At 43.9% G+C, this 17,679-nt stretch overlaps 1 protein-coding gene across 1 annotated transcript in view; it reads right to left on the bottom strand.

Annotated features, from left to right (window-relative positions):
- PITPNM3 (PITPNM family member 3) overlaps nucleotides 1-14,497 on the bottom strand; it is a 239,530-nt gene extending 225,033 nt beyond the window's left edge. Inside the window, exon 1 of the mRNA XM_070735034.1 lies at nucleotides 14,366-14,497. Coding sequence (XP_070591135.1) covers nucleotides 14,366-14,396 — 31 coding nt within the window. The 5' untranslated portion in view covers nucleotides 14,397-14,497. The remainder of the gene's footprint in view (nucleotides 1-14,365) is intronic.
- Nucleotides 14,498-17,679: the final 3,182 nt, after the last annotated feature.

Below are 17,679 nucleotides of genomic sequence, written 5' to 3'. Positions count from 1 at the left end.
GCGGTGTGGGTTCCAGACAGATGAGCTGTATTCAAGGATTGGTCTGGTGAAGGTTTTGTATGCTTTGGTTAGTAGAGTTATATTACCGGAGCAGAGGCTACGTAGGATTAGGTTAACAACTCTTGAAGCCTTTTTGGCAATGTTGTTGCAGTGGGCTTTTGCACTTAGGTCATTTGATGTGAGTATTCCAAGATCTTGTACGGAGTGAGGGCTGTCTGTAAGGTGTTTTTTGTTCAGCTTGTATTTGATACTTGGATTCTTTTTTGCCAATCTGTAGGACAAAGGCTGCCCTCATTCTATCTGAGAGTCAGGTGGCCTCCCATAAGGCCCTGAAAACGTAATATGGCCGTATTAAAGTTTGACTGATTAAATGAACAATCCTACGTTTCTGCAGGCATTTTCTGAAATGCTGGACGATTCTGTCTAGAAATGAGGAGCTGAATGTGAATGCTGTAGTTGGTCTCAATCTTTTGTATTGGATGTTGGTGTGTTTGGTTCCTTTGTGTTTGTTTTTAATCACATGTAAACTTCCCAGAACTGTTGTGCCAAGTTGGAAGGCCAAATAAATGGAATAAAAGGGTACCTGGGGCAGAACAAACCTATCAGAAGACTGGCCTCTTTAGCTTGGTTGGAAATAATTTTCTGAATTCTCACACCTGTGCTCTACACCAAAGCACAATGTGACTTCTTGGATTTTGGCCATGTCGTACAAATCTGCTATTGTAATTTATGAATTATGTTTAACACAATGAATGATTCCAGGCAACTGTGATTTAGTCATAATTAAACAAATAACAGCTCAGCAAGATGAGCAAAACCATCTATTTGACAGTAATATGCATAACTTCTGTTCCAGAAATACTTATAATTCAACAGCAAAATCTAGGAAAGAAAGCATGATTCATCTGCATAAAAAATATACATATCTACCAACAGTGAACTACAACCTACAAATAACAACTCTATACCTTCCTAGGGAAGCTACTTTTACAGCAAGTACCTGAAATATTCCCATTACCTCTTTTGCTTTGCCTGTCAGTGTCTGCAGAATCAAAATTAAACCCAACCAGCCTTTATCCAACACTTTTTTGGGGGAGAAGGGAGATAATGCTTTGAAACACTAGCACTGCTTGTTGTCTTGTTCAGATATCGTTCATAAGCCCAGGTCAACAAAACATAGTATTTCATTCATTCATTCATTCATTCATTCATTCATTCATTCATTCATTCATTCATTCATTCATTCATTGGATTTGTATGCCGCCCCTCTCTGAAACAAACCTATAATCCAAATTATGCCTAGTTCAAACAGCATTCCCATTATAAATTGGATTACCAACTATCCAATTTCATTTTAACTTAATCTAATATGACCCAAAATCTCCATGAGTTTTTATAGATTTCATTAAAGACGTGTACTTTACTTGGTTTGAGCCAAGTAGACTTTCTAAAAACTAATATACAAAGACAACAATTTTGTTTAATTAAGATAAAGCAATATTTGTGCTGATCCAGCCAGTGGTGAATTCCATTTTTTTTTACTACCAGTTCTGTGGGCGTGGCATGGTGGGTGTGGTTTGCTTGGTGACAGTAGTTGGGGAAGGATGCTAAAAAATCTCTATTCCCTCCCACTGCTGGGGGAAGGATATTGCAAAATCTCCATTCCCACCCCACTCTGGAACCAGCCAAGGATGGTTTTGCCGGTTCTCTGAACTATTCAAAATTTCCACTACCCATTCTCCACAGCCTGTCAGAACCTGTTGGATTTCATCCCTGGATCCAGTCCAGAAGTTTGATCCAATCCGCAGAGAAACTCCTTAGCGTTGTTTCTCCACAAATTCTCTCATCTGTATCAAATTAGTTTTGGCTTATCTATGTTTTATTGCACCACAAATATCAAAAAGCCAAAGCCGCTCACTATCCACATATTAGCAATTTTACTCCACAAGGGAAAAAAACAGGTGAAAGAACCACATATTTGTCCAAAGATGTTATTTCTTTTTCTTTGGATTATTTTCCAAACAGACAAATAGAAGACAGAACCTCTTGGGAAAAGCCAATCTTCAACCTTCTTAAGAAAAACAAAATGTTTAAAAATACCCTCAGAAGATCAAGACTGTTCTCCCAAGTTCATATCTAGTTATTTCTTCTCTTACTTGCTTCCTTTTCAAAAAAAACAATGGGGATGACTGGAAATTTATACACTGGATGTTTCATGCTCTCCAGTACTGGAACCACAATGCTGGCCCTTTATTAGGAAATGTCCCTTCCCAAAATTGCTAATATTCAAGTTCTCTCCCTCAGATGTCAACACACATCCTGAAGATGAGATTACAAAAAAGGACACTGCTTGGGAAACCCACAATTTCCCCACAAACAGCTGCTCTGCTTCCAGGGTTTTTTATGCAGCCTACTTCTAGATCTTTTAACTCACTGCTTCCCAACCTTGGCAACTTGAAGATATTTGGACTTCAACTCCCAGAATTCCCCAGCCAGCGAATGCTGGCTGGGGAATTCTGGGAGTTGAAGTCCAGATATCTTCAAGTTGCCAAGGTTGGGAAACACTGTTTTAACTAACAGATTTAACAGATTAACAGAGTTGGAAGCAGGGGTGAAAGGCTCCCAGTTCGCCTGTTAGTCATCTGAGAGCCGGTTGTGAAGGCAGTGCGAGGGTTCGTCCACTCACTTGGATGCCAGCATTTGGGCTCCTTCACCCTCTGCACATGCGCAAAGCATTCTGTGCATGCGCAGAGGGTAAAAGAACCCAAATGGCGGTGTCTGGGAGGGTAGGCGGAGCCAGCTCTCCGACAACTGACAGGCACAAGCAAACCGGGTGTATTTTACCCCTGCTTGGAAGGGACCTTGCAGGTCATTTAGTCCAACCCCCTGCCCAAGTGGGAGACCCTACATCTGCCTCTACCTAGGATCGAACTCACACTCCACCTCTAGGCCAAATGAATATATATTTTTTATTTATTTATTATTTAGATTTGTATGCCGCCCCTCTCCGAAGACTCGGGGCGGCTCACAACAAGATAGAACAAATCATAAATAATCCAAATAACTTTAAAATATTTAAAGATTTAAAAGAACCCCATATACTAACAGACACACACACAAGCATACCATGTACCATGTATACCATGTATAAAATTGAACATATTTTCAGGTTTACACCCGATCTTCAACAATTAAGCCAGGTAGCTATTATACCACAGATTAAGTTCCCTGATTCAATTAAAGCTACTTAGCTTAATCTATTTTGTTGCTTGCTGTTAATAACAGTCTTGGAGATATCATGCCCAGCTCAGTAACACTACTCTATTCAAACCCGGCCTTCATGTCCCTCGCTTCCAAAAGACAAGAGTTTCATTCTCACTGGTGTGTCAGCAGCGGTGTTTCAGGGCTTTCCCATTATTAACTGGGTTGACATGGGCTTTAACCATGATGGCATTAACCATAGAGGCTAGCATTTCACATTGGGCTTGGCCAATAAGGTAATTTATATTGTCTTAGCTCCATCCACGAATCAAACCAGTTAATATAGTTGTGCATGCCCAGAGAATGGTTAAGTTCACATAACAAGCTATATACTAAGCTTAAATAGATGTGGACGGTTTGTCATGTTATGGGACTCAAGTCATTGTCTTAGCATATAAACCATGATATGATTGATGGGTATAATATATGAATAGACCAGTTGCATTTGTTTACCCAGAAATAGTCAACCAAGCTAACCATAGCTTAATGTATGTTAGCTTACTTTAAACGATCCATATCATGCAAGTTTGTGATAATGCCTAAGTTACAATTAAGCAGCCTATGTCACTAGAAAGATAAGATGGGGTTCAGGATTGATTGATTGTAGTATTGTTCCTACTGTGGTATGGAACCTACAGTAGAACCACAGGAACTATGTTTTTCATGCTTCTATTTCAGCTCTCACTCCCACTGAAGTGCAGCAAGAGCTTTATTCTGCAAATAGACTGGGAAAAACTAATGTTTTCCTACCTCTTTCATGTGATTCTGAGACCTTGGATAACTGTGGCCTTTAAAAAAATAACCATGCAGGAAGAGAAGTAGCAGCAAGATGCAAGTTGTAGAGCTGTCTACAAAAAAGGAGACTAACAAACTATGGCCAGCCAAAATTTTGTTAGGTCATGTTTATTTATTTAGAACATTTATATAGCCATCTAACTCAAACAATGAGTTAGCATACTCACTGTTTGAGCAGTGTGGGCAGCATACTAAATTAGTGAATACACACAAAAAAACCAATAAAGCAAATTTTAAAAAATTAAACGACTATCTGATCTAAAATACTGTATATCTCACCAAACTGCAAAACCTGACACAGAGGATATGCGCAGATGCCTTAAATACAGCTAACATTAAGTCATACTTTAACACAGGGGTCGACAAAGTTGTTCAGAATCTAGGAGCCAGCCAAAAAATTTAGGAGCCAGAATTTTTTTAAAGCAAACTTGGTTTTTAATTTAACAAAAAAAACATTACAAACGTTATAAACAACATTTTACTTTTAAAGATAATAAATATTATATTTTGATATTTTAGATTTTAGGCAACATTCTAGTGTTTTTCACTTTGCGTTTTGTGGCCATGAACATGCCTTGTGATTTTAGAGCTGAAGTACCAGTGGTCCACAGCCTTGGCAGGATCAAACGCCTTCACAGATGGCCCATTCATGGTGATCATAAACAAGTCACTTAAACTTTCTTCTTGCATCCTTGATCTGAATTTATTTTTGACCATGTTCATCAAACTAAATCCTCTTTCACAACATGAGGTTGAGACAGGGAGCACCGCTACAATCGACAACAGGTTTCCCAGAACTGGAAATCTCTCGGTGTTGGAGAGTGCCAAATCCAGAAGCTCACACAGTTTCTTTCCTTTTCCAAGGACCTTAAACTCATACCACTCATTGAGGAGTGAGTGAATGCATTGGTCATCACTTTCAGGTGGAGATAGCTGTTTACGAAAATGATGAGCCAATGCAGTAATCTCAACCACACCGTAGTCCGGTGTGGTTGAGATTACTGGCCCGAAGGGAAGGAGCGGTTCGGGTTCCCCGCGCGGCGGAAGGAGAGGCGCCAGAAGACTGACGGGTTTCCCGGCAGGCCAGTCCGGCCGGCCACCCATGCGAGCGCTTTTCGGCGACTGTTCCAGCCCGGGAGGTCCCACAGGACGCACGCCTTCGCCGGGGTTCAATTGTATCAGGGGGGGAGGCTTGGGCAGCGAGAAGGGCAACGGCTGAGGGGAGGCCGCGGCAGCTGCCGAGTCTCCACCTGACATCGCTTTCACCCCCTCCCCCCCGGCGCAGGCCTGGCTCCGCCGAGCCGGCTCTGCTGTACTCCCGTCGGGATCCGAGGGGAGACCGTTAGTCAGAAACCGAAACAGAGAAGAAGGAAAGGGAGATCGGGCCGGGGACGCGGGTGAGGGGGGGAGGAGGGAGGAGGGGTTACTGGTCGGAAGTCACCGCGCACGCGGCCGGAGGAGGAATGAACAAAACCTCACGCCGGGAGGGGAGGGGCTTCCGCTTCTCTCCGAAGGCGGGTGAGCGGCCAAGATCGGAGCGTCTGTGTGCGGTGGGGGGGAGTGAAGGGGTTCGAGTAGGAGGCGGAATGGAGGCAAGGGGGGGAGGGAGAGACGCACGCAAGCGCAGGGGACGCTGGGAAAGCAGCTCGCTCCGAGGTTGATGGGCGGAGCTACGGAAGCCAAGATGTACCATTTCTGGGCGTAAACACAAGGCGGGAAAAATATACTGTATACCAGTGATTTTCAACCTTTTTTGAGCCGCGGCACATTTTTTACATTTACAAAATCCTGGGGCACACCACCAACCAAAATGACACAAATCTAATAAATAAATAAATAAATAATAAATAAATAAATAAATAAATACATACATACATACATACATACATACATACATAAATAACCCCCTCATATATACAATCCCATGTAACATCCCCTTATAAATACAGTCAATCATCAATCATCCCTCCTGAAATTTATACCACTGTCTCATTTCTGGGTACTTCTCCTGTCTTTCCCCCTTTTCTCTCTCATGTTTCTCATTTCTCTCTCTTCCTCCCTTTTTCCCTCATTCCTTCTCCCTCTCACTTCTCCTCTTTTTCCATCCCTGTCTCTCTCCCCCCCTTATGTGTGTGTATGTATACACACTCCAACCATTTCCAAAACCAGTTGAGGGCTGGGTTTTTTTTCTCTTTTATCCTTTTCAAAAACAGGTGTGGGCTGGGGGGGGGGTTTCTTATTATTTGGATGCTTTTTACCATATGCTTCAAGAATCACCTCTCTCTCTCTTTTGTTTCACTCTCCTCTCATTCTCTGCCTCAATCATTTTCTCATTTCTCCTTTTTTCTCCCCTTTTTGTTCTCATTTCTCTCACTCTCCTTTCCTCTCCCTATCTGTCTTGCTTTCTCTCTCTCTTGCTATCTTTTTCTCTCTCTTGTTCTCTTATTTTCTCTCTCTCTCTCTTGTTCTTTCTCTCTCTCATGCTTTCTCTCTCTTGTTCTTTCTCTCTCTGTTGCTCTCTCTCTCTTATTTTCTCTCTCTCTTTCCTTTCTCTCATTCCCTCTTTCTCTCTATCCTTTCTATCTCTCACTCTTTCCTTCTCTCCCTCCCTTTCTCTCTCTTTCCATTCCCTCTTTCTCTCTATCCTTTCTATCTCTCACTCTTTCCTTCTCCCCCTCTCTTTCTCTCTCTTTCCTTTCTCTCATTCCCTTTCTCTCTCTCCTTTCTATCTCTCACTTTTTCTTTCTCTCCCTCCCTTTCTCTCTCTTTCCTTTCTCTCATTCCATCTTTGTCTCCTGGGGCTGACTGCGCCTGCCCTGCACCCCCCACCGCGGAGGGAAAGCATTTGGCATCGGCACCGCCAACCCCCCCCCCCCTCCACAAGCAGCAAAAGCCTCTGCGACTGAGCCGGAAGGCAAACGGCGCACCCCGCCGCTTAGGCTTTTGCTGCTCCTGGGGGGGGGAGGATTTTCTCCTCCCCGCCCCCCCCCCCGGCAGCCAAACGTCGCTGGTGCAGGAAAGCAGCGTGTTAAAAGGCGCGCTGCTTTCACGGAAAACAAACCCGGCTTTCCTGGCAACGGAGGATGACAAGCAGGACGAAGCGGGGTGGAGCAACGCGAGGCTCAAGCAGGCAGCTTCCGCGCGTTTCTTTCAGCGGAAGAGGAGGAGAGGGAGCGGATCGGGCGGGCGGGGGCAGCGCCTTCTACTGCCGGCGCCTCCCCGCCCCCCCCCCCCCCAGGCAGGCAGGGGAATGGGGACTGCGCGCCCATGGAAAAGGGCACGCAGGGGGGGTATTTTGGGGTGCGCGAGTAGCGGCGGCGGCGGCGGGCAATAGCCGGGGGGCGGCTTCTGCAAGTGGGAGCTCCAGGGCTGAAGCCTCAGCCCTGGAGCTCCCACTTGCAGGAGCCACCTCGCGGCACCGGTTGAAAAACACTGCTGTATACATACAGTACAGCAGGCAACATTTTCTAGGCGCCAGACAACATTTTCTAGGCGCCACTGGCGACCAGGCGCCTGGGTTTGTCGATCCCAGCTTTAACAGCTCATGGAAACAAGACTGTTGTATCATGGATCAAATTTACAAACTGGAAAGGTCTGGTTGACACATCAGGCAAAACAATAAAAGCAAATTATCTATGTTACAGCAATGTGTGATAAAGTGAACTTAAATTACTTTGATTAGCAGAAGTACAATATTCAGCTCAGGATTCTCCCATGCTGGAAGAAAAAAGTAAATGAAATAAATACCCATCTTCCTGCAACTTGATGAGGGGAAGTGAGTACCTCCTGCTAATTGACTCCAGAATTTATTCCTAAGTAACAGTTGGAGCAGAGGCCTCAGAGGTTCTGCTGCAGTTTCCTGAAAGTGCAGAACATTTTAGAATATACACTGCTCAAAAAAATAAAGGGAGCACTTAAACAACACAATACAACTTCAAGTAAATCAAACTTCTGGGAAATCAAACTGTCCACTTAGGAAGCAACCCTGGTTGAGAATCAATTTCACATGCTGTTGTGCACATTCAACTTTGTACAAAACAAAGTATTCAATGAGAATATTTCATTCATTCAAATCTAGGGTGTGTTATTTGAGAGTTTCCTTTATTTTTTTGAGTATACTTTAAAGCAAGGATGTCAAACTCGCGGCCTGTGGAACACCCATGCCCAGTTTGGGGAAAGGGGGAAATCACGGTACATCGTGTGATGACATGCTTGAGAAAGCCACGCCTTGACACCTGACTCTTGCAAACTGGAACCGATTCCCACGTGCTATTATGAACATGAAAGGGGAAAGTACCAGAGCAACCTAAATTGCCAGCCATAGTCATTCATTTTTTTCAGCTGCAGCTATGCATATATAAAACACTAATGAGCAAGAGTCCTTCTAACTAGACTTTGACCCCAGATAACTTCAAGGACATACTCATGAGTTTTCAAGGCAACCATATGGAAGTCATTGTCATGGTTTTAATTTTTTATTTTCTAGCCCAAGTATTTCTTGGTGCACTGTAAAATTGATTCATTGCCCATCCAAACGATATACCCGGCATCATGTCTGGCACCTCTTCAGCAATCAATATTAGTGTTCTGTCGGGCTCTCTGGTAGACTCCTCCCAAAAATTCACAGGTACAAATTTCAGACACACACACGTTGGAAAATTCAAAACAATGTTCTTTATAATGAAAATTCACTTAAACTAAGCCCTCTTTTGGTATAGCAAAGAGCACTGGTCTCCAAACTAACTGGTAATTTGTACAAGTCCCTTATCAGTTCTGTGATACTTAGCTTGCAGCTGTGAGGCAATTCACAGTCCTTCTTCTTTCACAAAGTGAAACACACTTTGCTCTGGTTTAGTTTCAAAGGGGGGGGGGGATCAGCACACAAAAGGTCAAAGTCAGCAAAGTAGGCACGAAACACAACAATCAGATAATCCTCCACAATGGCCAAACCCACAGGCTGCTATTTATAGCAGCTTCACTAATTACCACAGCCCCACCCAACCACAGGTGGCCTCATTTTCTTTGATAATAATCTCTCAGTTGTTGCCTATGCATCCCTCTCCGCATGCGTGGCTGTATCATTAACTCTTGTTCTGAATCCAAGGAGGAGCTAGATAATTGATCTCCTTCTGAGCTGTCTGCAACACTCTCCTCCTCCCTGTCACTCATGTCTTCTTGGTCAGAGGAGCCTTCATCATCAGATTCCACCAGGGGCAAAACAGGCCTGCAGCATATGGATGTCTCCCCCACATCCATAGTCCTTGGGCAGGAGCTGGGCCAGAGCTAACCACAACAATTAGTGGCAGCCAGTTATGGAAAAAGGAAGAGATCACCTCAGTCCGTACAAAGTGAAAAAAAACCCCAAACCCTTCTCAGGCCAAAGCCATCGTTTTGAGTTAGAGACTTTGGCCTGCCACAAGTAGAATAGCACTGTGGGAATTGGGCAGGGGGGGTCGCATGAGAGGAAAAGATAGTAGCCACAACAAATTCTTTCCAGAAGTTTCAAGGTCATTCTTTGTTCTGCACCAGCCGGAAGTAGAGCCAGAGGATATCGAGAGTTGTCCATGTGATGAACTTGTGGGTGTGGGGATGAGGGATGAACCTTAACCTGGGTGGAGAACTGTAGGAAAAGTTAGTATTGGGTTGACTACAGTTCATAACCAAGGTGGCTTCGTCAATAAATTGGAACTTGGGAGGAGGCCAAGGTTTGGACTCTGATTTATTTCTGGGATTTTTTTTTGAACACTGACATCCTTGCCTCCAATTGGAACCATCCCAATGATAGATGCCAGACAATCTTCAAGATCAGGCAGATTCTGCCTTCCTGTTTCTCCTAGAAAAATTAAAAGCTCAAGTTGTTTTTCCTGTTCTGCAGGATCAAAAAAAACAAACCCATTATATAAAGACTCTCCCAAACTTTTCTGAAGTTCTCAGCAAGAAAATCCAGCAGAAATTTTGCAAACTCTTGGTGTTCATCTCCTTAGTATTTTCTGAACAAAACCTGGAGATGAGCTTACTTCATTGTGGAACAAATGTTAAGACAGCTTTATGACCTCGTCCAGAAAAGGAAATACTGTACTGTAACTATCTTTAAAGCAGATTTTTTTTCAAAGGAATGATTCATAAAACAGCAGTAGAAAAGCTACCTTGGCTACCATCTTTCTCTTTCCCTTTGTTGTTTTACAGGTCAAGCAATAGCACTTAGATTTATATACCACTTTACCTGGTGCTTTAAAGCCCTTTCCTAGTAGTTTAGAGAATCAACGTATGGCCCTCAACAATCTGGGTCCTCCTTTTACCAATTTCGGAAGGATGGAAGGCTAAGTCAACCTCGAGCTGATAAGAATTTTAGCCTCTAACAAGTAACATATGAATTTTTGCTACAACACTAAAGGCATAAGGGAGCTTGTTTGATCGCCCCTTATTGCCAGCATCTCGATGATCTGTCACACATGCACATCCTTCTACACACTGTCACTTGTTGGAGGGAAGTTATTATTATTATTATTATTTTATTATTTATTAGATTTGTATGCCGCCTCTCTCTGCAGACTGTTATCTTCTGTTTTTGCTCCTACGGCAATGTCCTAAAAGGATAGCAATAATCAGGGGTGGAGACAGACTAATTAAAAGACAAAGAACAGCCAGCTTTCTTATAATAAAGTCCCCACACCATTAATGCCAAATCTGAGCACTTTTCTAATATTCACATAACTCTGGCTTTAAATATAAGCCCAATTCAGCTCCCTGCTACAGAACTCTTTATATATTGGGGCAATTTATTTGCTGTCTCCCTTTGCCAGTTTCACAGTAACAATAGAGGCTACAGCTGAGAAGCAATCTTCCCAAGGCCACAGACTCTTAAAATCTCTGAATTAGAGAGACTGAAATATCCAAACTATTACACATAGTCCTCTACTTAGGATCACAATTGCACCTAACATTTCTGTTACTATGTGAGACAGTAGAGTATTGTCCCATTTTATGGTCTTTCTTGCCACAGTTGTTGAGAGAATCACTGCCATTATTAAGCTAGTAACAGGGTAAGTTACTAACAGCTTCTCCCCCCCTCCTTTGCTTATTATCAGAAGGTCAAAAAAGATTATCACATGACCCAGGACATTGCAACAGTCCTAAGATGAATCAGTTGCCAAGCATCTGAATTTTGAACATGTAGGGATGGTGCATTGGTGGTATGGGTGAAAAACAGATAAATCAGTCAATTTTTTCCAGGGTGTTGTAACATCGGCCATTAAATGAATAGTTGTAAGTTGAGGACTTTCTGTATTTTGGAGCTTTAGCTTGCAAGAATCTTTCTTGAAGGTCAGGTCAGTTTAATTACTACAAATGAACAATCAATTAGTAATGAGAAACTTGCGTGCCTTCGGAATGAAATGGCCACCAGAGGATAGGGAAGTGAACCCAACCTGTCACAGGGCATAGAAACAGATGGAAGTCAGCTTAGTTAATTTAAGAGATAACTCTTGCCAAGGTTTGCCCAAAGCATCCAAGGGTCAGATGGTACTTTCTGAAAAGAAAACCAAAGAGCTTTCAGAAACACCTATACAGTGGTACCTCTACTTATGAACTTAATTCGTTCCGTCACCAGGTTCTTAAGTAGTAAAGTTTGTAAGAAGAAGCAATTTTTCCCATAGGAATCAATGTAAAAGCAAATAATGTGTACGATTGGGGAAACCACAGGGAGGGTGGAAGCCCTGTTTCCTCCCAGGAGATTCCTAGAGAGGCCCCATGGAGGCTTCTCCCCGCCTTTTCTGGCCCTGTTTCCTCCCAGGAAATTCCTAGAGAGGCCCCACGGAGGCTTCTCCCTGCCTTTACCAGCCCTGTTTTCTCCCAGGAGATTCCTAGAGGCCCCTCAGAGGCTTCTCCACGTCATTTCCGATTACAGTTTCAGAAGCTCCGGTTTGTAAGTGGAAAATGGTTCTTGAGAAGAGGCAAAAAATCTTGCACACCTGGTTCTTATCTAGAAAAATTCGTGAGTAGAGGCATTCTTAGGTAGAGGTACCACTGTATCCTGGTACACAGTTTTTAGCTTGCAAAATAAGCAATACATATCCCATAGCTACCTTAACTTTTCACGTGGCATGAATAGCAAACCCAGAAATGACACTCCTTTTAAAAATTCCAATACTTATGGAAAAAAACAATGAAACACAAAGGCAACCACATTCACTTTTGCATCAGGGCAATGAAGACCCTTAGGAGCACCGTTCTATCTCGTTTGAACATTTCCAAAGTTCAAAAGCAACCAAAGCAGAGCCTCCAAATAGATGGAATGCTGTAGATTATACCTATAGAAAAAATGAGCATGTAACAGAATGAGAGTTGTCATGGCAAAGCTGGGCATCATGCATTGAAACCTCAGTTGGCAAAGCAAAAAGACCTGGTTCTTTATTGTACATCTCTGTCCATCCCGAACAGTATATTCTTCCCAAAAGGGCAGCTAGCCTTGCTAACATTTGCCTTTCTACATAGAACAATTGTGCTTACCATGCCTTAGCAAGTGAGGGGATCAACTAGTATCTTGATGGTGTGTGTAGAAACCTCGCTTTCTCTTTTGCAACCCATGTTTATTATGGAGGCACGGGGATGTGGTTTCCCGGTGATTTGAAACTAAGCACACATACCCTGGAGAACAGAGTGCTTATTTTGCCATTTAAACTTGAAGCCAAACTCTAGCCAAAGCAGATGGTGGTTAATAGAGACACATGTCATACAAGTGTTACAAAACTGGAAACTTGGTCAGAGAAGAATTAACATTATTAAATATTGTCGGGAACTGCTCTATAATAGTTCTGGCAAAAATTGTTTTTTTCCCCTCTTTCCCACTAATTGTCAGATTGCTCATAATTCTTCTCTCAACTGCCATAAAACTGCCTGCAGTGGAAAAATCTTTCTGTCCCAGCTACAAACACCCAGGTCTCATCCTTGAGCTTAGACACAAGAACAGTTTTTTTCCCCAAACGCCATCACTCTGCTAAACAAATAATTCCCCCAACACTGTCAAACTATTTACTAAGTCTGCACTACTATTACCAGTTTTTTCTCATCATTCCTATCACCCATCTCCTCCCACTTATGTATGACTGTAACCTGTTGCTTGTACTGTATCCTTAAAATTTTTATTAATATTGCTTCCTGACGGCTTATTTGTATCCTATATGACAATAATTAAGTGCTGTACCTCATAATTCTTGACAAATGTGTCTTTTCTTTTGTGTACACTGAGAGCATATGCACCAAAGACAAATTCCTTGTGTGTCCAATCACTCTTGGCCAATAAAGAATAATAGTTTAATTTATTAGATCTGTATGCCGCCCCTCTCCGATTCTCACTCCTATTCTATTCTATTCTATTCTATCCCTTGTGTGTCCAATCACACTTGGCCAATAAAGAATTCTATTCTATTTTATTCTATTGAGACTTGACAGCACTATGCATTTCCAGCGATGCTATTTTCTCTCTGGGAAGCCGTGATAAAGAGACAGCGGGGATTTTTGCCATTTCCCTCGGCAAAGTTGAAATAGGCATTCTGCACCGCTACCAACCCACCTATTAATAAATCGATCTTCCTCAACTTCACTTCTAAAGGGAAGGGACCAAACCTGAGCAAAATTTGCACCCTGGAAAGTCATTAGGGGAGCCAAGACCAGGTTTCCCGTCAGGAATTTCCACGACCCGGCCGGGTGAAGTGCCGGGACAAACGTCTTACGGAAAGCAGTGGGGCTTTAACCGAGCCCCCCCCCCCCCCCAAAGAAATGTTTTTAAAAAAGAGCTCGCGCCGTCGTTTGCATTTGAAGCGGGTGGCGCAGTCTGCCAAACAGACCCGCCAGACGGTAAATACCCGAGTAAGCCCCAGCGGGAGGGCGCCTTCCCGCCACAAAACAACGGCCAGAAAAGCACTCCGTGCATGTTCAGGAGAGCCCTCGCGCTTTAAAAGGACCGAAAGACAAGAGCCGGAGGAGACGGAACCAACGACCAGCAAAGGCTGCAACTACTCAAAGGAGGGCGCGCCGCTTTCTCACAAGGCGCCGCGCCTCAGTTTCTTGGGTGGGCGAAGACTCCCCTCAAGGCCGCGTAACTCCGGCTCTGAGGGGGGAAATGAGTCTCCCTTTCCCGCGCGCGCCGCTCCAGATCCAGAGCGCTCTGCACGTGCTCAGGAAACCTCGCGCGCCCGCGCCCCTTCACACACACACACACACACCCGCCCTTTCGGCCATGCCTCGCCTAACCGAGCTGCGACTCGCCCGGGCACGTGCGCGGGGAAGCCGCAGAAGCTCGCTCGCTCACCTGGGCGCGGCGGCGGCGGGTCCGTCGCCATCGCCTCTTTTTAAACGCCGTCCGGGCGCAGCGCCTTCTCCCCGCCGACTTCTCCTTTTGGCCGCTCGCGAAGCTGCGGCTCTCGACGCCCGGCCTGACGGAGGCTCCCGCTTCAAAGCGCTTGGACGGAGCTGCTTGTTCGCCCCGCCGCTCCCCCTTCCTTTAAAGGCACCGCGGCCAATTCGCGTGGAGGTGGGAAGGGGGGGGGGGGAGAGGTCTCGTTAAGCGGCCCGGGAGGGGCTGCCGACCCACCCACCCCGAGCCCGAGGCCCCAAACTGACGGGCACCTTCCCGGTGGCGCAGGACTGCTGCAACGGCTGCAGGTTTTGCCGCCGCGCAACCACAGGCACAAACGTTGAGTTGGGGAAGCTGGGAGCACGGACACACACACACGCCCCGTTCCCAGTCACGCCCCTGTGGAAGAGCCCCGGCGGAGGGCCGGAAGGGGGATGGCGGCGGGCTCTGCCCCCCAACAGCGTCTTTGGGGACCGAACTGCGATGAGGAGGACCTTCCATCTCCAGAGCAAAACAAAAAGAAAGCCCCAGAGCATGTACAGAGCTCGTTCTCAAAGGGGCTGTCTGAATTCGCACCAGGGACTTAAAAGTAAATTTAGCGAAGTCTAGGCTCGTTTGAGAATGCTAACCAAAAAAAGAGCAGCTATCATAAAAGTAATGGTAAGAAATATACATGACATGGATATTAAGGATATGTGGAGAAAATTGAAGCTATAGGCACTGATTAGAAAAGAAGCAGCCTAAAAACTGTATTAGCAATAGCTTTTTAAATACAGTGGTACCTCTACTTATGAATTTAATTTGTTCCGTGACCAGGTTCTTAAGTAGAAAGGTTTGTAAGAAGAAGCAATTTTTCCCCTAGGAATCATTGTAAAAGCAAATAATGTGTGCGATTGGGGAAACCACAGGGAGGTTGGAGGCCCTGTTTCCTCCCAGGAGATTCCCAGAGAGGCTCCACAGAGGCTTCTCCCCACCTTTTCCTGCCCTGTTTCCTCCCAGGAGATTCTTAGAGAGGCCCCACGGAGGCTTCTCCCTGCCTTTTCCGGTTACAGTTTTGGAGGCTCTGGTTTGTAAGTGGAAAATGGTTCTTGAGAAGAGGCAAAAAAAATCTTGAACACCTGGTTCTTAGCTAGAAAAGTTCTTAAGTAGAGGCGTTCTTAGGTAGAGGTACACAGTCTTTAGCTTGCAAAATAAGCAATACATATCCCATAGCTAAGATAATGCTAAGCTTGGTTCAAATGTGTGTGTGTGTGTGTGTGTGTAAAGTGTGCACAATCAGGTTATTACATGATTATATTACATTGTCAAATATAAATGCATAGTTTTTGCACTTAGATTTGGCTTATTTTATTATTGTATTGTATTTAATTAATAATTAATATTAATTGGCATATAAATCCAATCAATCAATAAATAATTTTTTGAATTTTTTAAAGCCGCCCTTAGTCCCAAGGGATTGGGTGGCGTAGAAGTCGAATCAAATAAATAAATCAATAAATATGTGCAAGCCCACGAAATTGGACAGATTTGGTAACCGTGTTGTGGGAATGAACTCAATGCCTTTCTCATCTTTCCAGCTCCCGAATTATTATGGCAATATAGCCTTGGGGTAGGAAATCCGAGAGAACCTTGGGTTGCTGAAATGAAAGATCTGCCACTTAGGATCACAATCAGGCCCAAAGTTTCAGTTGCTAAAAGCGAGACATTTGTTAATTGCATTTATGACCTTTCTTGTTTCAAGTGAGTCACTGCAGTTGTTAAATTACAGTAGGTAGAAGCGCAGTTGATGAGTGAATCTGGCTTGACTGTCAGAAGGTCATCAAAGGTGATCACTGGAAGACTGCAACCATCATAAAATATGACTCAGTTGTTTGATCATTTGCTGCAGCTGTCTGTAAGTGGGAAAAATGGTCGTAAGTAGGGGTGGGCTGCTGCCCGGAGAGGGGGGGGGACACAGTGGGGTAGTGAAAATGGAGATCCACCCAGAGCCCCCGATTTGCGCTGAAAGATGTTGAAAGAAAATGCAGGGTGTCCTGCATAAGCCACGGCCACAGTGTGGTAGTAAAAATTTTGGTAGCCCTTCACTGGTCATAAGTCACTTTTTTCATTAAACAAAGTGTTGTAAGTCAAGGACTTCCTGTATGTTGATGGGGATATCCTACGCTTATAAGGATCAGTGCTTTAGCTTGCTTTTCAAGGGAAATACTAGTAGTCCTGTCTTCCTGCCCTCCATAAAATAACATGAGCTGCACCTGTTACCTGTCTGAATTCAGTGATGGAGCCAACCTTTCTTATAATTCACTGGTTCTCAACCTGGGGGTCAGGATTCCTTTGGGGGTCGAACGATCGTTTCACAGGGGTCACCTAAGACAATGGGAAAAGATATTTGCCATGAGGTTAGAAAGCTTCTGTTCTGGCACCTTGGAACATGTTTTTACAATCCGACCAATCAGGTGTTTACAGTAGGGGTGTCCTTCTGACTTGCCTGCTAATCAGCTTAAAGCTCTGTTGGGAGAATTGGCACTAGACTTATGGTTGGGGGTCACCACAACATGCGGAGCTGTATTAAGGGGCCGTGGCAGTAGAAAAGGTGAGAACCACTGCTATAGTGGGAGGAGGGTAGATCCAGCCACAATGGCATAACTTTCGAAAGGCCCGCACAACTCATGTTCTTTGGCTGATAAATCTGGGACTTATACCCACAAAGCTGAAGGATAGGGAAAGATGCACAGCGCAGTATCTGGGATGGAGAGAGGAAAACTCACATTTTCTTGCATTCTGTCTCTGCCTATCAAGTGGACAGGCAGTTAGACCAAGATTTAAGAAAGAAATACATAAAGCTGTTGATCCCATCCATTATCCTTATAGTAGCTCCTCTGTTCTCACCACTAATGGCTCTCCAAAGTCTTAAGCAGATAGGTTTCCATCACTCAGTAATAGATTCTATTTCAGTGTGAAGTGCTAGCATTGAATTCACAGTGTTCTGTTTGCTGAAATTGTGATTACATTCCATCAGAGCTCTATTATGGTCATAGGATAGCAAAGCATACAAACATTTTTTTTAAAAAAGCTAAAAAGTATAAAACCAAAAGGTACACAAGTTTAAAAAGCAGTCAAAATACATTTTCAAAAGCTAATATAAATAGATAAACAAAAATATCTACTAAAATTAAAACATTAAATATAGGGGGAACATGAAAGTTAATATATGACTAACTAATTCTATCTCAATATAAAACACACTTGGCCAACAAATTAAATGCTCATTA

Source organism: Erythrolamprus reginae, chromosome 1, assembly GCF_031021105.1.
Source record: "Erythrolamprus reginae isolate rEryReg1 chromosome 1, rEryReg1.hap1, whole genome shotgun sequence".
NCBI lineage: Eukaryota > Metazoa > Chordata > Lepidosauria > Squamata > Dipsadidae > Erythrolamprus > Erythrolamprus reginae.
The sequence above is the reverse complement of the archived record's forward strand: the minus strand, read 5'-3'. Positions and strand labels throughout refer to the sequence as shown.